The sequence below is a fragment of the Carcharhinus amblyrhynchos genome, chromosome 10 (genome assembly GCF_965287045.1).
Source record: "Carcharhinus amblyrhynchos chromosome 10, sCarAmb.v2.hapA, whole genome shotgun sequence".
Classification (NCBI taxonomy): Eukaryota; Metazoa; Chordata; class Chondrichthyes; order Carcharhiniformes; family Carcharhinidae; genus Carcharhinus; species Carcharhinus amblyrhynchos.
In genome coordinates, this window is record NC_137333.1 from 52,648,480 (window position 1) to 52,672,827 (window position 24,348).

A 24,348-nucleotide genomic window follows, 5' to 3' on the forward strand; every position below is an offset into this window, starting at 1 on the left:
ATTTGACATTTCTAAATAAAAGTATATGTTTTCTTTTGAGAAGAAAATGTGGCATTGTTTGCCGTTTCCAGTTTAAGGTGTAATTTTTTAAAATCTAGTTGAGTTTTTAATCTACCATTTTTGCTGCAGGCAGCTGTGTGGGATGTCATTGGCAGTGACAGCACTCACACCGCAATATTGGGTGTGAAGAGTGCACCTACTGCAGTTGCGGTGGCACCAAATCCTTTGGATCAAACTTCTCATTAACATGCAACTAAAATTCCATACAAAATTGTTGATATACCTTTACTATGACATCCCAAAACTGGTGCAGAAGAATTGGATATAATGTATCAGTGGAAGCAGATGACTATCCTTGCTTCATCGGACTATTTAATGGCCAAACCAGCTCCAGGTCCCCCAAAAATTCAACAGAATTGATCGGCTTTCTGACTTGAATTGGATTTGGGGATGCATTCATCAATTAACACTAAGGTGTACAAACTAATTTTTACAGATGTGTCAAATGGTATTAATTTCTCCAACATTCTGCTCTGCCGTTTGTTCATGTTTCTGGCTCCAATCTGAACATTGCAATCTCCGTCAACCTAGTATTAAAGAGTGATTAACCATTACCACAATTCCATCATGGATATAGACAACATGAATAATCTATATTGATTAATATTGAAGCCCTTAATTCATTTTTATAACTTCTTAACTTGAATTTCAGCAGATAAACCTTTTTATTACAAAAAAAATAAAGGGAGGTGTGTACGTTGAATTGAAATATTAGAGACTGAAGTAGTCCATAACTGCATAGACTTTAGAAAAATAGTTGCTTGGCTGTATTTGGAGATGTCTGCCAAGCTAGATCTATAGGTCAACTCTCTTGTTCCTGCTGTAGAGGGCTAGTATCATGAAATGTAATTTGATGTTTATGCAAACAAATTCTTCTTTCTGATTCCCAGCATTAACTGGAGATGCAAGGAAAACGAAAAATGTTCCTAGTCATTTAACATCAGGAGTTAGTGTTTATCTGAATGCTGAAACATGACTTTCATTTAAATGGTGCCATTATCAGTGTCCTGTACAGACAAAGAAATGAGTGGTGAACAGTAATGGAATAGGGCAGATTGAAAAGACTAGAGGTTTTGAAGATGAGAAGAAAGCAAAATGACTTTACAGATCCAGTGTGATGGCTAAAGGTCTCTGCACCGATGTTGAAGAAGGAGTACATGGCAAAATACAGGTGATGAGACACATTGGAAATTTGGTACACAATAAGGTAGGACCGAATAGCCTATTCTTGTTGTTGAGAATCAGATGAAATTGCAATTTAAAGAGTTCACAACTTTGAAGCCATCTTTAAACTTCCATCTTACCTAATTGTTTGCACTGTTATTTGGCTTTGAGGTCCTGCGATGCACTAGTGATTTGATAATGATAGCAATGGAACCTGAGTAAATTAGCCCTATATCTTTAATCTTAATATGCCACCCTCATTCTGGTTGCATTCTCTTGTCTGGCAAACCATGCATTTGCAAAGGTGTATACTGTTGTGTCCATGTCCAATTTTGTAATTGGGTGCAAGGGAGATTTTTAATTTTGCCAAAACAAGAATTTCAGTTGACTGACTGTATCAGGGTATATGAGTTTGTCAAAGCCAAATGTTAGCTGAACTTGCGTGATTTCTCCTGCTTGCTGCCTTAAGTTATTTCTGTCTCTTGTAGATTAATTTGACAAATATTACCTGGTTAGTCACCACATTAAAGAATCACGTTCTGTCCCAGCAGTGCAGTAAACTAATTTTGATAGACAAAATAATCCAATGGCTCAGAAAATGCAAACAAAAATACACATCATTTTGTACGCAGGTTGAATGTTGAAGTCTTGGGAAAACATTCAGACATAATTCTGTACGTTGTGGAGCTGTAATTAAAATGTCAGCTTTGCTACAATGTTACTATGTAAGGCCATAGAAGTAGAAGTAGGCCATTCAACCCATTGAGTCACCACTGCCATATGATAATCCTCAACTCCACTTTCCTGTTTTAATGCCCTTGATCCTCTGATTAAAAATCTGTCTCTGTCTCAGCCTTGAACATGCTTAACAACCCAACCTGTATACATCCTTCTGCGGTAAAGAATTCCACAGATTCATTATCCTCAGAAGAAATTCTTCCTTATTTCTGTCACAAAATGGGTGACCCTTACTCTAGGCTTGAGGGGCCACATGGCCTACTTCTGTTGCTATTTTATATGGTCTTATTAAATTACTGCCAGATCTAAGTGGACTACATAAAGCGGTAATGAGTCCTTCTCGTGCCTTCTAAAAGTATTCAAAATTCTAAGATCATCCTGGAATGCAAAGAAAACATTGCCTTTATTTTACTGCAATCTATCTTCTTAAACCATTTTTCCCTTGGCTCCTCCACATCCTCACCTCCAACAATGAGTGCAAAATTTCATGAACTTCTTTGTCACTGAGGTTGAGACTGTCTGCTTAGTTGTCTCTGCTGCTTCCCTCCTTTTCATAATTCATCAGGCCCAACCTTTCCTAATATTCCTCTGCCCTGGCCCTATTTCTCTCATCTCTTTCATCCAGGTAGGTTTCCTCCAGGTGCTCTAGTTTCCTCCCACAGTCAAAAGATGTGTGGGCTAGTTGATCGGCCATTCTAACTTGCCCATTTAGTTCCCGGGATGCATAGGTTAGAGGGATTAGTGAGTAAAATATGTAGGGATACGAGGAAAAGGCCTGGGTAGGATTGTGGTTGATGTAAACTCAATGGGCCGAATGGCCCCTTTTCTGCACTGTAGGATTCTATGATATGATTCTATCCCCTCGCTGAGCTCAACCTGCCTGTGAGATCCACCTCCAACTCCCTCAACACTATTCTGCCCAACTTTCCTTCCTGGTTCTCCATATTAGTTCAAATTGTTGATATTTCAGTTGCTGTCTCCTTTAAATCACTTGCCATCAGCCCTCTCCACAGAAAAGGGACCCTTGACTCCTCCATTCTTGCAAACTATAGCTCCATCCCCAACTTCATTTTCTTCTGCAAAGTCCTTGATTGATTTGGGAGATGACAACACAATGCCTATCTTTCAATGAACCCCATGTTTGAATTCTTCCAATTGGGTTTCTATCTTCGTCAGAGTATCAGAACAGCTCTTAAAGTAAAAAATTACATCTTTGTGACTGTGATAAAGACACACTATTCCTCTCCCTCCTCCTTGACCTATCTGTGCCCTTCTGATATAGTTTACCACTGCATTCTTTAACATCTCTCCACCATCATTCAGCTGATAGGATGAAACTCTCCTGGTTTCATTTGTATCTATTTAGTTGTAGCTGGAGAATCACCTACAATGCTTTATCTTCCCTTTCCCATAACTGAGTCTCCCCAGGATCTACCTTTTGGCTGCCACTTCTTTCTCCTTTTGTGCTGTCTCCCAGCAATGACATCATCAGAAAATGAATTTTCATATAGGTTGTTGATAGTCAACGCTACCTCACTGTGACCTCTCTTGATTCCTCCAATGAAATTAAGTTATCAGATTGGTTATCCAATAACTAGTAGTGGATGAACACATTTCCTTTAATATTGAGAAAACTGAAGCCCATTTTCTTTGGTTTCCATCTCCAAGCTATTTTCCTTAGTTTTCACTTGCATCATTCTTTCTGACAAATAACACTGTTTCCAATCTGGGTGTCATGTTTGACATGGAGATGAACTTCTGACTGAATTGTCCACGCCATTACCAATGTCAGCCAATATAAGTCTGGCCCTGCGTCAATTCAACTGCTGCTGAAACCCCAATCCATATCTTTGTTTCCAGTGCACCCCTGGCCAGCCTCCCACGTAACTATTTCTATAACCTTAAAGATATCCAAAGCTCTGCTATTCATTTCCTTAATTGTCAAATTTTGAGCATCCGTCACTTCTGTGTTTGTTGACCTACATTGGCAACAGGTCAAGCAATGCCTTGCTTTTAAGATTGTCATTCTTTTGTTCAAGTCCTCTTGTGGCTTTACCTCCTTATCTTTCTGTAATCTCCTCTGACACCTGCATTAATCTAATTCTGATCTCGTCCGCATCTCAATTTTAATTGAGTCACGATTGGTGCCACGTTGTCAGTTGCCACTGTTCTTAACATTCAAATCCCCTTCCTAAATCTCTCTGCCACTCCCCTTCTCTCCTCCTCAAGTCATTCATTAAATGCTCCTTCCTCAATAAAGCTTTTACTTGTCTACCCAAAGGCCTCATGGCCCATACTAAATCCTGTTTTGTAACTTTATCTACAATAAAATGCCTCTGGTATTTTACAGCAAAGTGTAAGATGTCAGTAGTCTTAAGGGCAACTTGTGCTCCTTTGTTTTAATGTTTTTTACTTTCATGGTTTATGTTTTTGTTTCTCTTTGCTTATGCTGGAATTGCAAAACATCCTTGTGAATTGTATGCCATTTGCCATATGCCAATTTTGCCTGAGGTTCAGATATAGTCCTCTGTTTACCTATGTGGCACAGTAATTGAAGGACACTTGAACCATGGGGTTTAATCAATTATGAATACTATTTCACGATTGTTTTAATTCTCCTTTCTCTCACTTCATATCCTTGCCTTACCAATGTCCCACTTTCTTCTCTTGCTCTTTCCTTGTTTGGACGTTGTGCCCATTTAAACTTCAATATACTTTTCAGTCTTTTGTTCAATCTCCTACTACCAATGAGAATGTCTTTGAAAATACTTCTGGAAGCTGGACCACTTTGTAAATCTTTATCCTCAAAATGCCTTTCTGCCTCACTTATTCTCTACATATAAACATTGCTGAGAAGGCCACCAGTTTTTGCCCATCATTAGTTGCCCTTGAGAGGTGATATTGATCTGCCTTTTTTTTTGAACAATCAAAACAAAGATAACAAAGGCATTTTTGCAGTACTGTTAGATAGTGTCTCCATAATTTTCCCTCCATAATCTGTAGGAAAAGTGACATATGCCCAAGTCAGGAAGTGTGTGACTTTGCGTGAAGCTTGGAGGTGATGTTGCTCCCATGTGTTTGCTTTTCTTGTCCATCTTTGTGGTGGAGGTGCAATTTTGTGATATACTGTTGAAGGAATCCTGGACTGTTAGAGCACATGTTGTAGATAGAACACACTGCAGCTATGATGCATTGATGGTGGAAGGAGTGAATGTTGAAGGTGGTGGACAGGCTGATCAAACAGGCTGCTTTGTCATCTTAAGGAGCTGCGCTTATCCAGAAAAGTAGAGAAAATGCCATCACAGTTCTAATTTGTGCATTGTAAATGGTGAAAAAACTTGTAGTAAGGCATTGAGCCTCATGTCAGAATGGCAAACTCTGACCTGTTGTAGTAGCAACAGCCATATCTCTCTCTCTCTCGCTCGCTCGCTCGCTCGACTCGCAAGAGTATTGAAAAGAGAGGAAGGAACCATGATTGGACATGTGGAGCATGAAAAAAAAATGTTGTCAACTGTATACATCACCTTGCATATGGGCACCTGTTAAATTCATGTCTCCTTATGGATTTTAGAACCAATTCTATAATTTGGTTAATTCCATTTAACTGAAGAGGGGATGAGACTTTCTCGATTATAAAAATGTATAGAAGATCATTTTATTGAACTATAATGATTCCCCATCATTGGCTCTTATTCTCTCTGATTTTCACAGCTCAACTACATTTTGAAAATTTGCCTAGGAATAGAATTAGAAGAACTTAATCCCAAAAGGCAAACTGTTTGTTATACAAATTATGAAAGTACTCATGGGAATCTGTTTAAGCCCTCAGGGCCTATCATTGCTATGCTTTTTTTCTAAAATAAAAATATTTTAAATTGTTCATTTGCAACTCCAGGTTTAATTCCTTATTTCTGATTCCTTTTCCAGGGCTAGCACCCTTTCAAATGCAGTCTCATCACTTTCTAACACTGGCATGTCACTTAGCAGAGTGGATGAAAGAGAAAAACAAGCTGCTCTGGAGGAGGAGCAGGCCCGGTTGAAAGCACTAAAGGTAATAGGTTGTTTTTGTTTTTCTGCCTTGCTGCTCTCCTCCCTTCCCAACCCTGCTCCCAAGGCCACAATCAAAGTACAAGGCTAGGTTATCTGTGATTTGTTCTCTTGTTAGAACATTGAATTGCTTTGTTGAGCTATCATGCATTTTCACAGTGACAATCTATTCAATTCTGGATGCTGATTTTTGCCTGATCCCCAAAACCATAACTTTCTCTGGTTTTGCTCCCACCTCTCCTTATTTCCCCTCCAAATCTGTCTTTTGAGAAAAGTCATAGTTCATGGAATAAAAGAGACAGTAGTAACATAAATACAAAATTGGCTGAATTATAGCAGAGAGTGATGGTCAGTGGATGTTTTTCAGGCTGGAGGAAGGTTTATAGCGGTGTTCCCCGGCGGTCGGTACTGAGATCCTTGCTTTTCCTAATATGTATTTGATGATTTAGAGTTTGGTGTGCATGGAACAATTTCAAAGTTTGCAGATAATGCAAAACTCAAATACTGTGAATTGAAGAGGACACTGTAGAACGTCAAAAGGACAGACAAGTTGGAGGAGTGGGCAGATAAGTGGCAGATGAAGTTCAATGTGGAGAACTGTTGAGGTGATGCATTTTGGTAAGAAGAACATGGAGACACATTATAAAATAAGCGATGCAGGAGCAGAGGGATCTGGATGTATATGTCCATTGATCATTGAAGATGGCAGGACAGATGGAGAGAGCCGTTAATAAAGCATTATTGTATTTTGGGCTTTATTAATGGGAGCATAAAGTACAAGAGCAAGGACGTTATGCTGAACTTGTACAAGACACTAGTTATACCTCCAACTGGAATATTGTGTGTTGTTCTGGGTGCCACATTATAGGAAGGATGTGAACCCATGGAGAAGATGCAGAAAAAGTTTACAGGGATGGTTCTGGAGATAAAGCTTCAGCTATAAGGATAGATTGGAGAGGTTGGGACTGTTCTCCTTGGGGGAAAAGAAGGGCTGAGAGATTTGATGGAGATGCGCACAATCATGAGGGGGCTGGGCACAGGGTGAAACTGTTCCCATTTATAAAGGATCAAGAATGAGAGGGCACAGATTTAGCAATTTGCAAAAGAAACAAATGTGAGGTTAAAAAAAGTTCCCGCAAGTGTTGGGTCTGGAATGCACTGCCTGGAAGTGTGGAGGAGGTAAGTTCAATCAAGATATTCAAGAGGTCATTAGATGATTGTTTCTATGCAAGTAATGTGCAGAGGTATGGAGAAAAGGCAGGAGAATGAATAGTAGTAAGCCATGTTAGTTTGGAGAGTCACTGCAGACATAATGGGTCAAATGGTCTCCTCTTGCACCATAACAACTTAATTCTGATGAAAATCATTTCTGTTACCTTGATTTTCCCCCATTCCTACAAAACAGCTGACCACTGAGTATCTATCCCTTTTTCCCTCCCTTTCACATAAAGGTGTGCCATTTTAAGTGGCTTTCAACATAGCTAATCATTCTTCATTTCCTTTAACCCCTTTTTTTTGCAAATGACTGCTCCATCTCCAGCTGCCTTTTCACTTTTCTCTCTACCTTGGAATATGTTATCTCCTGAACCCTTGCCTATCTTTCAAACAGGTTTCTGTGTGAATTGCTGTCTGCATTTCCTTTGTTACAAATTACTACACTTCAAAAAATACTTCATTGGCTGTAAAGTGCTTTTACTTCCAGTAGTTATGAAAGGGTTATTTATTTATGTCATGGCACTGAAATGCCCCTAATTTAGGTTGCAATTGTATCTGTTATGATTGCGGCTGCAGTGCGTTAGCTCCTCACACTCCTTGACTTCTTTGCATCCCAGTACACTGTCCTCCTCCAGGCCTCTTTACCACCTCCAAGGGATTGCTTTAGCTTCGTACCATTCTTGCCTATCCAGTTCACAAACTGTATGTAGATAACACTTGGAGTTCACTTTTTCCTGTAATGTAAAATTTTTGCACTTGTGAGATATCAAGACGAAATGTAATATTTAATGTTGTTTTGTGGACTTTTGTTTTAAGAAAAACATACAACCCTATCCCACGATGTCAATTAAATAGTTTTAGTTGCCCAATAAATTTTGCATATTAAATGAACACTTGGTATATTTAGTGTTTGTGGTCAGTTTAAATTTGTTTTCTAGTGTCTGTTAAATAGCTCAAGCTGTTTCCTAACAGGAACAACGCTTGAGAGAACTTGCAAAGAAATCCTATCCATCTTCTGCGACAACTGCAGCATCACCCAGTTCTACCTCGGGTGGGAGTATCAGCACGACTGCAGCCATAGACCTCTTCTCAACACCTGGTTCTTCCAACAGGTTTAAGCTTTTCAGTTGTTTTTAAGCAGCTTAATCATGTTTTGTGCTGTTCGGTTGTCTACTGAATTTAGCCTGCGAGGGAGTAGGTTTCGCTCTAGAGCCTCAGATTGTCCTTAACCAATGATGCGTATCAGAGACTTGGCAGGGGGGAAAGAATTTTCATGTTGATTTCTTGATGAAATTTGATCTTGGACCGCGTCTGAAAAGTTCAAATAGTTTAATCCTCTATCTATTGAATGATTTGATCTTGGACTGATCATGGAGCTATGGTAAATAATGTATGAGATTGAATTGAATAATACACTCTATCAGTCATTAGTATGTATATATTACTGATGACATTATTACTAATATAGTAACAGAATTACTTTTCAAATGATCAAGTTTCTGGTGTTTCAATGCAGTTACACATGCACTTCACATGCATGGTAGCACAGTGGTTAACACTGCTGCTTCACAGCTCAGGGTCCTGGGTTTGATTCCTGCTCGGGTCACTGTCTGTGTGGAGTTTGCACATTCTCCTCGTGTCTGCATGGGTTTCCTTCCACAGTCCAAAGATGTGCGGGTTAGGTTGATTGACCGTGCTAAGAACTTGCCCCTTAGTGTCCAGGGATGCGTAGGTTAGAGGGATTAGTGGGTATAATATGTAGGGATATGGGGGTAGGGCCTGAGTGGGATTGTGTTCAGTGCAGACTCAATGGGCTGAAGAGTCTTTCTGCACTGTAGGGTTCTAAGGTTCTATTATAGGAACAAATCTGAGATGACTCAAGTAAAATTGCACGAAAAATGTAATGGCATAAGCTTAAAGCAACAGTTAAAGTGAATATTTATATCTGTTAGGATCTCACAGACATATTATCTTACTGTTATTGATGATTGTGGGAGCTTGCTGTGTGCGAATTACCGGTTGCATTTCCTCTGTGACAAATTACTTGACTTCAAAAAGTACTTCGTTGGCTCTAAAGCGCTTTTACTTCCAGTAGTTATGAAAGGGTTATATAAGTGCAAGTCTAGATAATTCTGGTGACAGGTTATGTTTGCAGTGAGGAGCATTAATCATGGGTAGCAGGGCAGATGCTTTCAATCTGCAGAACCTTTCATCCTTCGAAACCTGTTTTTCTTTTAAGGCAAGATAGTTTTTCCATTATATGGCTGAGTCATATAGATTAGAAATGTTTGATATTCAATACCCTAATGCTTAAATTTCGGATACACTGGTGTATGGGCATTGTAGTTGTCCTTTGATTAAGGATGGGCGATAACTAACACCCATCACGATTCCCTGACTCCTGCTGGAGCTTCTTCTGTGCCATCAGATAAGAATTGCATGAGTATTGAAACCCTTGTGGTCACATAGCCTAACAGTCAGTCTGTCATAACCTGTGAGAAATGTCTTCTTGACCAGGTTACAGTGGAAACTGTAACTGGACCCCAGAAATATGTTTAGGCCTTGAGGGAAAAGAAATAATGGGGAGGTTTTTTAAAACTTGATTTCACAAGAGATATTTTATCTATATAATTCAAATTAATTCTCATCAAATTTCCCGGCAGAATAGTTTTTGCTGCAATGAATCGTGCTTTGTGTACAATCCATTGACTCTGGCATTTTTCCTCCTTAATCCTAGCTGCAACTACAGTGTAAATTTGTCTTTTTTAAGATTGGCATCCAGATGCAGAATGATTACAGGTCTTCCTTACCTGTCTAAGTGAAAGCTGATCATTGATGGGCAAGCCAGTTAGCTCCTTCATTCAAGTGGGCCTTACATGATAGTCATCCAAAACTACCTTTCCACCCTTAAGTACAAGCAAACTTTCTCCAGCAAGAAGTTTTGATTTTTGAATGAGGGGTTTCCAAGGGATGACAGGAAGGAGAAATTATCTCCCACACCGGTCGGTTATATGGGGTAGTCTTCCTTTATGATTTTTTACAGTTGAATGGGAACACTTGCCTGGAACCTCTTTCAACTGGACCAAGTTCTTTGTGATTGCCCATTTACTGCCTTGAGGCCAATTTTCTAGCCATACTTGAACTTAAATGATTGATTTTTAACCTTGCTGGAATATTTATCTTGCTGGAATATTTTTGAGAAGGCCAGTGTGATCTGAAATCGATTTTTGTTTTTAAATGCTTTCTATTTGTTCACTTGGTTTGGCGTACAAGGTATAAGCAGCTGTTTTGAATATTTCCCTGCAGCACTTCCAAAGTGCCAAATGACTTGCTTGATCTTCAGCCAACGTTTCAGCCACCCGTTCAATCTATCTCAACAGTACCCCCGGCAGCTAATACATGGGGAGGTAAGGTGTCTAGAAAAATCTTTAAAGTTGCAAAAAACCTTATTTGACATTTATAAGATGTTAGCTAACTTTCATGAGTGTTTTCAGGAAGTTAGATTATTTGACCAAAATGCATGAAAGATCTAAAAATTGCTGCTTTTGAAAATAAAACTGGTTTTAAAAAAAATCACTTATGAGGTAGTAATCTACAACCTTTCTTTATGCAATAATTGTAAGGAGTGCATGTATTCTATTAGATTATTACAAAGAACAGAGCAAACATCTAAAACAAGACTGAATAAGTGCAATATCGCAGATAATTGCAATTTGATACTTTTTTAAGTGTTATTTTAAACACTTTTTTTAGCTTTTTTTTACCTAATTTGTGAATCTCCTTTTGTTATTTAATTTTTTAATGGGGCCATGTGTTCCAAGTGGATGGAGCTATGTTTGGATGAGGGAAGCTATGAACAGGAAACCAGAAACTCTGGTTCTCTGAGCACCATCAGTTAAAAGCTGAACTCTTACGTTTTTTTTCTCTGCGGGTTGCCTGCTCGAATCCCAGTCTGATGGGCTGGCCGCCTGCCTGTTTGTTGAGGGAGCCTGCAGTAGAGGAGCAAGGAGAGCCTGGTTGGTTGGAGAGGGAAAGGAAAGAGATTGGGGCTGGGGCCCTCACTCATGGTCATGACAGTGGAATGAAGGAAGTGGGCTTGTGGTGGAATTGCATGGTAAATTGTTGGGATGGGGAAAAGCCTCTGACTCCTTCAGACAAACAAGCATTGGATTCATGTCCTCCTTGTTTTTTTCCTGCCAAGCTTCTTGAGGCCAGGCGTGTCTAGCCAACATTTATTGGAAATAAAAATCTTGTTAAAATAGAACCCTGCAATCCCCTTAACTATAACCATCAACTATAACCATCCTTAACTTAATCCACCATCCAAGAGTAAATTGGTTTAATGTGGATTGGACTAGGGTTTTAATTTAATTTCACACTTGACCTGAAGTTGCCTACCTCTTAAGGTTTGAAAACTTGAACAAATCATCTGTGTTTATGTGGTCTAAATATGGAGTAGCTTCCAGGTGTAAGCTGATGGCTCTAACTCTCTTGATCCCTCAACTGCCTTTGGAATTGCCAGACTGCATATCTGACACCTTATTTTGGATGATCTGTAACTTCCTTTAGTTGAACCTTGAGAAGACATAAAAAGTAGGTGCAGGAATAGGCTATTCAGCCTGCACCACCATTCAATATGATCATGCTCAGTCAGTATCCCACTTCTGCTTTCTCTCCATACTCCTTGATCCCTTTAGCTACAAGGGCCATGTCCAACTCCCTCTTGGAACATATTTAATGAACTTTAAGACTGAAGCCATTGCTTTTACCTTTGGTCAGAACATCTCTACTATTGCTAATAATTCTGTTTATAGCCCTGGCAACATTCTTCAGCTGAACCAGATTGTTTGCAACCTCACTTGAGCTGCTTAACCCCCAGCTGAACTTTTACCTGACATTCCTCCTTCTACCCCTGCCCTTTTATGCTCCCACTGCTCTTCTGATTTTTGGCTTCGATTCCACTCCACTTTGAGTCTGTTGGTCCCAAAGTGTGGAATGCTCTTCCAATATTTTCTTTGTAATGCAGTCTCCTTTCTCTCTCAAATTTCCAGTTAACTTTTGAGTACTTTGCTTTATGATTTTACTTTTAATCGTTGAATGTGATTAGTAGTTTTTTTTGCCTCTCTAATGGACAGAATAGAATCTTCATTGGTGAACCAAACTTAATAGTAGCAGCTATTTAAGTCAACCTCAATTTTTTTGAAGTACAGAAATATGAGGCCTTCGCTAGTTATAAGATTATAGTAGTAACAAAACATAAAAATTGTTAGTTCAAACCTGCCTCTGGAACTGAGGGCATAGATGAGGCCCATCTCTCAGTGCAATTCTGAGGAAATGATGCATTGTTGGAGGTGCTTTCCTTTTGGATACTCAGATACACAAATTCCTGTGGCAGGGGCATAGTCAGTCATGCTTTCATATCATTTGCTGTTTGTAGAGTTCATGGTGTGCATAACGTGGCTGCTGTGTTACCTATGTAGCAACAATACTGGCACTTAAAAGTAATTGGTTGCGATGCTATGAAATATCCTAAAGAATTGAAGGAGTACAATATAAATGCATGATACCTTTTCTATATACATCAGATTTTGCCGTACCAGTTGCATACTGTTGTTAACATTCAATCTCCGGATACGATAGTGGTGATCTTAGAAAAGTGTAAATTAAATACACTTTCATAAGAACATAAGAAATAGGAGCAGGAGTAGGCCATCTAGCCCTGCGAGCCTGCCCCGCCATTCAATAAGATCATGGCTGATCTGTTGTAGCTCAGTTCCACTTTCCCGCCCTCTCCCCATAACCCTTAATCCCCTCTCTTATCAAGAACCCATCAACCCGCTTCTTAAAAATATTTAGCGAGGCAGCCTCCACCACTTCAACGGGCAGAGAATTCCAGAGATTCACCACCCTTTGAGTGAAGAAGTTCCTCCTCAACTCTGTTCTAAACCGCCTCCCCTTTATCTTGAGGCTGTGCCCCCTAGTCCTACTGTCTTTTTTGAGCGGGAAGAGTCTCTCCACCTCTATCCTATCCATCCCATTCATCATCTTATACGTCTCAATGAGATCTCCCCTCATTCTTCTAAACTCTAACGAGTACAAGCCTAGTTTATTCAGCCTCTCCTCATAGCTCAATCCCCTCAACTCCGGTATCAGCCTAGTAAACCTCCTCTGCACTCCCTCCAGGGCCAAAATATCCTTGCGCAGGTGCGGCGCCCAAAACTGCACACAGTACTCCAGCTGCGGCCTCACCAATGCCCTATACAGCTGCAGCAAGACCTCCCTACTTTTATATTCAATCCCCCTCGCTATGAAGGCCAGCATCCCATTTGCCTTCCTGACCACCTGCTGCACCTGCAAGCTGGGTTTTTGCGACTCATGCACAAGGACCCCGAGGTCCCTCTGCACCGTCGCCTGCTGCAGTTTTTCGCCACGTAAGTAATAGTCCTTCCTACCATTCTTCCTACCAAAGTGGACCACCTCACACTTGCCAACATTAAATTCCATTTGCCATTTCCTGGCCCATTCGCCCAGCCTATCTAGATCCTTCTGCAGACTCTCCACACCCTCCGCACAATTTGCCTTTCCCCCAATCTTGGTGTCATCAGCAAATTTCGACACCATACACTCGGTTCCCTCCTCCAGATCATCTATATAAATGGTAAATAGCTGAGGCCCCAGCACCGACCCCTGGGGCACCCCACTAGTCACCAACCGCCAATCCGAATAGCACCCATTGACCCCCACTCTCTGCCTCCTATTTGACAACCAATCCTCTATCCACGCTAACACCCTACCCCCAACTCCATGTCCCCTGACCTTCTGCAATAACCTCTTGTGAGGTACCTTGTCAAACGCCTTCTGAAAATCCAGAAAGACCACATCCACCGGCTCTCCTCTATCCACTGCCCTAGACACATCCTCATAGAACTCCAGTAAATTTGTCAGACACGACTTCCCTTTAATGAAACCGTGTTGCGTCCGCCCTATCAAGCAATTCCCTTCAAGATGCCTCGCAATTTCCTCCTTAATGATGGATTCTAACATTTTACCTACCACAGACGTTAAACTAACCGGCCTATAATTCCCCGCCTTTTGCCTGGCACCCTTCTTAAACAACGGCGTAACATTAGCCGTTTTCCAATCTTCCGGCACTTCCCCGGAATCCAGCGACGTCTGGAAAATAACCACCAAGGCATCCACTATCACCTCCGCCATTTCTTTCAGAACCCTCGGATGCATTCCATCCGGTCCTGGGGACTTGTCCACAATCAGCCCCTCCAGTCTGTCGAGCACCACCTCTCTAGTAACAGTAATGTCATTAAGACCCTCCATTCCTACCACCTTTCCATCGCTAACACCCGGCAAATTATTCACGTCCTCCTCCGTGAAGACAGAAACAAAAAAGTTATTCAAGACCTTAGCCATATCCCCATCCCCTACCACTAGCTCCCCTTTCTCATCCTCTAAAGGACCAACGTTCACCCCAGCCAGCCTCTTCCTTTTTATATATTTATAAAAACTCTTGCTATCCTTTTTTATATTAAGTGCTAGCCCAGCCTCATAGCTTCTCCTACCCTCCTTTATCAACTTCTTTGTCAATCTTTGTTGACATTTAAACCTTTCCCAATCCTCTTCTCGCCCACTACTCTTAGCTACTCTAAATTCCTCCGCTTTTAATTTAACACTTTCCTTCACCTCCTTCGTTATCCACGGCTTATTACCTCTCCTCCTACTGTCCTTTTTAACCATCGGAATAAATTTCTGCTGAGCACCAAGAAAGATCTCCTTAAAGATCCTCCACTGCTCCTCAGCAGACCTACCTTCCAACGCACTCCCCCAGTCCACATTCGCCAATTCTTCTCTCATCCTACCATACTCCCCTCTATTCAAACAAAGGACGCGTGTCCGGGAACCCACTTTCTCCTCCTCCATCTGCACCAGAAACTCCACCATACAATGATCACTCTCTCCAAGAGGATCCTTCACCGCAAGGTCCCTAATTCTACCCGCCTCATTACATAGCACCAGATCCAAAATAGCTCGCTCCCTCGTCGGCTCCAACACACACTGTTCAAGGAAATTATCCCGGCAGCATTCCAAGAACTCCTCCTCGAGCCCACCTCGTCCAACATGGGTCGACCAATCAATATGCAGATTGAAATCTCCCATAACTACTGCCGTTCCATTCCTGCACGCCGCACTTATTTGCGTGTTAACAGCCCGCCCCACCTCCAGATCATTATTCGGGGGCCTATAGATGACACCCACCAGCGTCTTCCTCCCTTTGCTGTTCCTAATCTCCACCCACAACGATTCCACGTTCTGCTCTTTGGCTCCGATATCATCCCTTGCTACCACCTTGATACTATCCTTAATCAGCAGAGCTACGCCACCCCCTCTTTCCTCCTGCCTATCCTTCCTAAACACTTGATAGCCCTGTACATTCATCTCCCAGTCCCTGTCACCTTGCAGCCACGTCTCTGTAATGGCCACCAGATCGTATCCATTTGTGTTGATCTGCGCCACCAGCTCATCCACTTTATTCCGAATGCTTCGTGCATTCAGATAAAGCGCTTTCATCCCAGCCTTCACCTGGACCCTATTTGCCGTAACGCCACCAATTGGGACATCCTCGGCCTCTTCCCTTACCTGTACCCTATCCTTAACTTTAGACCTCGTAGCGTCACCTACCCTCGCACCCTCCCCCCCCCCCTAATTAGTTTAAAGCCCTGTCTACAGTCCTCTTTACTCGATTCGCCAACACTCTGGTCCCAGCACGATTCAGACCAACCCCATCCCGCCCGAACAAGTCCCACCTACCCCAATACTGGTGCCAATGCCCCATAAATTCGAACCCATTCCTCCCACACCAATCCCTGAGCCACCCATTCACTTCCTTTATCCTGTCAATCCTACGCCCGTCTGCACTCAGTTCGGGCAGTAGCCCAGAGACGACCACCTTGTCGGTTCTACTTTTTAATTCCATTCCCAGCTTCTCATACTCCCTCCCCAGATCCTCAGTCCGCACTTTGCCTACGTCGCCGGCACCCACGTGTACTACAACGACCGGGTTCTCACCCTCCCACTCCAGGTTCCTCTGCAGCCCAGCTGCGACATCCTGTACCCGAGCACCAGGCAGACAACACACCCTTCTGTGCACTTTGTCATTGTGACAAAGGACAGTGTCAATACTCTTCACCCCACTATCTCCAATCACTACTACGTTCCTTTTCCCCTTCTCTTTGCCTATGTCCTGCTGCATCACTGTACCGTGTGCAGTTTGCTCACCAACCTCACCTGCCTCGTCCTCTTCCAGACTGGAAGCAAGAACCTCAAACCTGTTATGCAGATTAAGAGGCTGAGGCCTCCGCTCCTCACCCCCCTTCCTCCTCCTCCCAGCAGCCCCCTTTTGTCCCTGACCCTTAGATTTAGCCAGTCTAGGGGCACCCTCTCTCCCCCTGATGAGCCTCAGTGTCTGTAGCTCAGAGGCCAGCTCATCCACCTTGAGCTGGAGCTCCTCCAGCAACCTGCACTTACTGCAGACATGGTCACTGGGAAGGACCCTGGGGTCCGCCAGTTCCCACATCATACAGAAACCACACATCACATGCCCCTCCATTATTCACTGTAATTTTTTATGGGGAAAAAAATTTTTTTCCTTGTTTCTTGCTGTAGCAGTTTTGAAAAAAATTTTTTTTCCTTGTTTTTTTTTCAAACAAACTCACCTGGCCTTTTTTCTTTCAAGCCCTTTTTGATATTAAGCCCTATTAACTTTCAAAATGATAGGTGTAAGAACAACATTTCAAAATAATAGTTCATGTAGTCTGAACATATTCAAACATTTGGTTTCAGTAGTGAGTCATAGCTCACAAAAATAAATTGTAGTTCACAATCAATATAACTTACCAGATGATAAATTGTGAGGATTAACTCAAACTTTATATTTAAAAAAGAAAGTTTTTAAAATATGTCCATCCATAATCTATTTAAATTTGTTAAATCATGCAGGTATTTTACTTTGTGTAATTTTTGGATAATAAAACAGGACAAATTAGACCCCTGTTATTGTGAGTATCTAAAATAAGTATTGATGTTTTATGCAGTTAATTTCTTTGGGAATCTGCATTGAACTTCAGATGAAAGGAAGCAAATGCTAAAATATGTGTCTATATACTAAAGTGAAGATCATGGCATTCATGTGCCTGCCTGGTCAGAAACATTTACTCTTCACTTGGCTAGAATGATGGCCAAAGCATTTTAGAAAAATATTATTGCTATTGTGTTTTTAATTGATACGTCTAACGATGTATAGCACGTTTTGATTTTTAAATAGTTTTTCAAAAGCCATATTTGTTCAGGATTTTTAAAAGCCCTAAGATCTGTTTAATATTGTTTAAACTTTACCAGTTCTCCAGATTAATTCATTCCGAAAGCCATTTTTCCAAGCCTAGAGGAAGGAGATGTGGGGATCATTTGGACTGTCAGTTGCAGTATCACTTTATACTTTGAATAACCCGTGTTGGTATTTTCCAGCAGCCAGTACAGTTTCCATCACTGAATGTAATTTGGTCAAGAGCCACTACAGATTTTGCTATTTGTTCTGTTCACAGTCCAGTTTGTTCTGTTGAGTGCCCATCTTTGGTTTCAGTTATAACAATACTGAAGTTGCCTTTTCGTGTGATTTAGCAGGCAGTAGCTTTTTGGATGCAATCTTTATACAAAATTGGTACCTTGCTGGCATTTGTTTGATGGACCATGAATGTGTTCACTTTGCTACTGTGTTGGTGTCAGTGCTGAGAAAAGCTTCAGTTTTCCCAAGCACTCAACAATGTTTAGGACAAATTATGCCAAATCATACCTCTCTCCTCTAACGTATTCAAGAACCATTATTGTAGAAATCTGATCTACTTCTCGTATATGTAATAATGTGCACATGCTAAACATATTAATCTTGCAGACATTTTTCAAGACTCAGCAAGTAAGGTGGTATCTGTGGAGAAAGTAGCAATTAATGTTTCACATTTATGACTTTAACAATAAGAAGGGGCAAGTGGGGGAAAGAACAAATAGAACGATCTGTAGAAAGCAGGAATGATTAAAGACCAAAAAAGATGATGGTTCAAGGAGCAAGAAGTTGGAACTAGGATCTGTAAAGAAAAAGAAAATGAGACCAAAGGAACTGTAAATGATAACTAGAGAATCATTACCAGCATCCACTATCTGGGAAAACAGAGCATTGGTCATGATCTAACATCTAAGTGCAAGTTATTGTTTGTTGTAGGTAAACTATTCATGATAAAACATTCTGATAAATGATATCAGCGGAATCGAACTTTTTATGCCCCATTTTCAAGAAGCCAATATCCTTTGCGTAGTCAAAATGGGGAAAAATGTGTGCAATAATCTGGTATCCTTCCTAGTCTAGTTTGTGCTGGTGATGGATATTCTGCACAAATCATGCTTTGTCATATTACCTAGACTCAATAGCCAGTCACGAGAATTCCTTTCCATGTTATATAATCATTTGCCAACTGTTAATTAGTCACTTGCAGCTGCAGCTATATTTGCAACTTTTTCAAAATCTTTTTGTAAGTTGTTTTTTTTATATAGAAAAGAGGGGAAACATCAAAAATTGGGCAATGTTCAAAGAATACCAACACAAGTGGAATGCTAAGTCAAGTTGGAGACTTAGAAAATAAAGACGTGTGTGTGTGTGTGTGTGTGTGTGTGTGTGTAATTACACAGCACAGTGGCTGGTCTCATCGTTTCACTATTCATGATTCATTTATAAAGCTAGCTTCTGTTTCTGGTGAACGATCATCCAGATGCTGTGGTTTAGCCTTGACTGCAGAATGCAGCTGGGCGTTCGTGTAAGAATTAACTCGGTATGTTTTGCATTGAGAACATTTGGATTGATATGCATCATTATTAAAAAATGTGAATGTATTACAATTAAAATGAGTAAAGATTTACCATAAAAGCTTAGCTGACTGAACCATGCATCAAGTTCCAATAATCTGATTTTTAGAATGATATATTGAGAGATTTAATAAGGTGGGGAAGACATGGGGAGATCTAAATATCCCTAAAATTCCTGTTAGTTTAGCTAACGCTTTCTCCAGTAAAGACACTTCCTTTTGTGGTAAGAAGGAAAGATTTCATTTGATTATCAGAGATGTTGATTTAAGTGCTGACATGTTTGATTTGTTACTGACAAATAGATTAATAATAATGGAGTTAATATTTATATCATGCAGTATTTGCATATGGTTTACCATGCATTGATTACTAAGATTTCTGTAGTGACCATGTAAATTCCATGTGAAAGTCCTTTCATAGCACAGTCAGATAGCTTTCTGAATTTTTCTGCTTGATCTCCAATAGATTCCAGCTGTAATTTAGTAACTAATGCTCAGACAGTTGCACTGAAATGTATGCTTATCACGATGTCACTAACTCTTAGTCAAGGTTGATTAACTTCTCTGGCAGGTTGAATTGTGTATGTGTGTGGCTAGATGAAGTAGCTGCATATTTTATGTTCATGTTTCAGAGGTCAAAGTCATTCATGTACTTGTTTGCAGTCACCTTAGTTTTACATGATGCCTTTTTTCCCCTCCACTTTATTCTTTCCATCTCTCCTGAGTAAGAGGAAAGAGAAAGGAGAACAACTGCTGCTTCTATAAACTTTTCCAAGTATTACTTGTTGTTTTTGGACAAGGGAGTTCCTGAATTAAATTATAGCATAATTCTTTATCGCGAGAGGTCAGTTATTGATGCAATCTTTTTTAACCCAACGGTCTTTGTGTGAGGTTTAGGAATTCCTATTGCTGGTCGTGCATGGTGATGAATCCAAATACAAAGAATTGTAATGTTTGTGTTTGGATATTGCTTAAAACAATCTTAAAGGATATGATTTGTATGCATGAATTACTTGAAACTACCAATAAGAGGGGATATAGTATTAGCTCTGCAGATTGGGTTGTGCAAAATAAGACTCATTCATTGGACTGATGAAAATTGTAAAGAAATTTTGACTCTGAAATATCTAAGCAATGGCAAATTGTCACACAAATTTAGCAAGAACAAAGTTTCACATCAGCAATAAACCGGTTGAACTCATCACACATTGAATTTATGTCCCTTGACAAAGTTGTTTTTCTGTCTTGTGACCTGATTGTTTCTTTGCTTTTCCTTGTTTTGTTTCTGCTTTCTTTACTGTTGCTGTTTATAGATCCTTTCTCCTCTTCTGGTGCTGGTGATGAAGCCATTCCAAGCTTAAATCCTTTTCTTACGAAAGCTGACGAAGTTCTAAATACCACTGTCGCCTTCTCAGATGGTGTGACCTTTACTTCTAGGACGCATAGCCATGAAATGTTTGGTAAAGCCCTAACTATTTAGTTATATTTTCTACCAGGACCAGTTAAAATTTGATTAACTATTGAACTTATTTCAGTATTTCAAGAATTTGAATCTATGAACACATGCAATCTCTTGATTCTCCAGATCATTTCAATCCTTTTACTGAGCCAAGTTCTTCTGTTGCCACAAAATATGAATACACTCCTCGGCTAGACCATTTTGTCTCAGGTACTTTGATGGAAAGTTTTTCCACTACAATATCTATGTTTTCTCAGATCTGAAAACATAGCACACTACTTTTAAAAGTTATAAACGAAATGAAAATTTAAAAAATAAAGTAATTGAGGTAGGCCTCTTTTTCTGATGAGTGAGTAATTTAACTTATACAGCCGCAATTCTGCACTGTTCTATGCATTTAAATTTTTATGCAGAGTAAAATGTTGTTCAAGTAGGTCAGTTCTTAAGAATTAATCCAGTTTATTCAAGTTAGTTGGATTGTTGATTCATTAATCATATATTTTTCTTTTCATTTGATCCATCAATATAGTGTTCAAGTGTCTTATGAGAGTTGATATCCTAGAGTTTTACCTTGGATCAGTTTTTGAGTGATTTATCAAAACTGCATTATAATTTTAGATTGACTTTGTCTTGTAGAAAAAGCTGTGTAAGTGCTCATTTCTAAGAAACAAGCTGCAGTAATGGCATCTCAGCATCATCCTTTTCAACAAATTGCATGTCATACAACACAAGATCATATGCTATACATGCCTTTTGATGGATGTAAAAATTGCAAATTTCACTTTTGCAGCACCTCCGGTAATCCTCCAATATACAATCAGTAAGGCAGTGTTACACATAGGGCAGGGCAGTGGTTAGCGCTGCTGCCTCACGGTGCCAGGGACTCAAGTTTGATTCCTGGCTTGGGTCGCTGTTTGTGCAGAGTCTGCAAGTTGTCCCCGTGTCTTCGAGGCTTTCCTCTGGGTGCTCATTTTCCTCCTATAATCCGAAAGACATGCTGATTGGGTGTATTGGCCACACTAAATTTTCCCTTGGTGCACCCAAACAGACACTTGGATGTGACAACTAGGGGACTTTCACAGTAACTTCATTGCGGTGTTAATGTAAACCTACTTGTGACGCAAACTTAAAACATATTATGGTCAAGTCCCTGCTTTCAGCCATTTAGATTACAATCTGGGAAATCACAGGAAAATGATTTCATGATTCTGGAAGATTCAGGCCCAGATTTTTGTTTGAGTCGGGTGGACAGAAGAATTCTGATCTGTACGAACCCAACTGTTAAAATAGCTGCCTGCAGGTCAGACTTTGGTTTTGGGGTGGATTGGATTAGAAGTTGGACTTGCTGATGTGGGATTGTTAAGTGGCGGGTCAACCTCTGCCCCTCCACCCTTTTGCCCTGGCCTCTCCCATGCCAAATCGCCTGTATCCTTTATCAGTTCCTTGATGGCTCAACAGTGCTTGACAGTTCCAATGAGTTTATGCATTTTTACACACACTGTTTAATTTTAACAATCCCAAAGTGTGCCAAAACTCTACAAAATTCACATCTAATAGGCGGCTGCTGCTATTCAATTTTTAAATTGATTGGGCGAACTTCAGAAACAGCCTGTTGTTGTGGCAACACTACTGTCTAGCTTCTCAATACAATGTTTCACCTTTGGGCTTCTCTATGTATTTGCATTTGCACCTGCATCTCTCTTTAAACAAAATCACCTTTTTAGAGAATTTTATAACTCTTAGCATTTTTACAACTTTTTATTATTTTACAAACACTGACTTCACAACAAATGACAGCTGCTAATTTAAATGACCAGCTGATAATACATGTGTGAACCCCAGCCTGATTCCTGTGCCTGTGAAACAGGAGCATGCCATCCCATGGCTCTTTGTTATATTCAATATCTGGGCCCCAGGCTCTATGTAGTTGTTGGAGAACAAGGAGCTCCTCCAGCATGCAGCTTAACACCCATCTTGTAAGTAGAAGAAAGAACTAATGAGCCATTTTAGGGGCAAATTATTTCGACCACCTTCAGGACTGGAGAAAGACAATGTGGAGGCTCACTGAGCACAATCCTGAAAACACCCAGGTGGTGAAAACAGTCTAGCTTGACTGTGCCCCTAATGGATAAGGAGAGTGGTTTGAATGCAAGAAAAAAAGTAATAAGCAGTACTATCTTGTTCCACCGTGTATCTGAATCCCAAATAGCAAGAAAACAGTTGGTGCAAGTGCTAATCAGTAATGAATGGTTAATGTGTGTTTCTCCTTTTTATTCTTTCCTTGGATACGGCAAGACCAGCATTTTTCCCCTCCCCCTAATTGCCCTTGAACCTTGACTTGCAAAACCATTTCAGAGGGCAGTTAAGAATTAACCACATTACTGTAGATGTGGAGTCACATGTAGGCCAGAACAGGTAAGGACAGTAGATTCCTTTCCCAAAAGGACATTAGCGAACCAGCTGTGTTTTTATAACAATTGGTGTTTTGTGCTTTGGCATGACTTGAGACCAACTTTATATTCCAGATTTTATTAGTTGAATTTTAAACTCCCCCAGCTGCTGTGGTGGGCTCAAATCGATGACCCCAGAACCTTAAGCTGAGCTTCTGGGTTACTAGTTTGGATTATTAAAAGCACCCTGTAATTTAGGTGTTTGGCTGCTACTTAAAATGTATGTGAACAGGAACAATATACATTGTTTAAAAAAAATCACTGTGACAATTTTGTTTTGACACAAATATTGATAAATTCCCACAATAACTCTCGAGGGTGTTTCTTCTCACTTTCTTATCTTGAACTTTTCATTTTCCACCTGACTTATTTTCTTAAAGAAATAGACACTCCTGAGTGAGTTAGTTGACACCAATTTAACCTTCTGCTTCCCCTTGCAATTTTATTGTTGTAATAAGGTCTGACACTTTTTTTATAAAAATTAAAATGGGGGAATTGGAATGGAGAGCACAACATAAACTGAAGGGTTGCATTGTCAGATGTACCATCTTTTAGTTGATAGGTTACGTTTGTCTTCAGGAACATTGCTTTTCAAAACTGCTGTCATCGCCAACTCCTGGGGGGGAAAAAAACCCTTGACCCATCCATAATCCTATCTGCAATATCACTTTCCATGCCAAGCACTTCTACCATGCTGCCTGTGGCTCACCTCTCCCAAATTTTCTTGGTTAATTTTCTCTAATCTAGTTTCTGCCCTTCTCATTGGGGAGAATTTCATTACATGCTTCAATCTTTAAAGGAAACCTTTATTATTTACCCTCTTAAATTTTACATTGGCCACGTCTACTGTAAGGGAAATGGTCCAAATATCTCAAACCTCTGAGCATAGCTAGGATTTGTCATCCCTAGAACTATTCTAGTGAAGATGTCAGAAAGTGCACACCATACACAGACCTAATTAAATTGAAAATAAGTGCTTACAATGCTGCAAGGATAGTGGTAGAGTGGAAAATTGGGGAATTTTTAGAAACCAGTAAAGGATGATTTTTAAAAATGGAGGGAGAAATTATAGACTAAAAACAACAAGCAGCGAATGCTTCTCCAGGTATGTTAAAAGGAAAAGAGTAGCTGAAGTAAGTGTTGGTCTTTTGAGGTTGAGACTGGTGAAGTAATATGAAATAGTCATGACAGAGACTTTGAACAAGGATTCTCTGTCTGTCTACACTGTTGAAGATACGAAATGCATTCCAAGAATAATAGAAAATTAGAGATTTAAAAAAAAGGGAGGATCTTGAAA

At 40.2% G+C, this 24,348-nt stretch overlaps 1 protein-coding gene across 17 annotated transcripts in view; it reads left to right on the plus strand.

Annotated features, from left to right (window-relative positions):
* The window catches only part of picalma (phosphatidylinositol binding clathrin assembly protein a), a 115,047-nt gene that overhangs the window by 57,240 nt on the left and 33,459 nt on the right, over positions 1-24,348 (plus strand). For 10 of the 17 annotated variants that reach the window (XM_080197032.1, XM_080197039.1, XM_080197034.1 and 7 more), the window contains 5 exons: positions 5,890-6,013; positions 8,197-8,336; positions 10,531-10,631; positions 20,456-20,602; positions 20,728-20,811. In XM_080197032.1, the coding sequence (XP_080053158.1) occupies positions 5,890-6,013; positions 8,197-8,336; positions 10,531-10,631; positions 20,456-20,602; positions 20,728-20,811 (596 nt within the window). The remainder of the gene's footprint in view (positions 1-5,889; positions 6,014-8,196; positions 8,337-10,530; positions 10,632-20,455; positions 20,603-20,727; positions 20,812-24,348) is intronic. The other 7 variants (XM_080197043.1, XM_080197045.1, XM_080197046.1 and 4 more) reach the window with 1 other exon arrangement.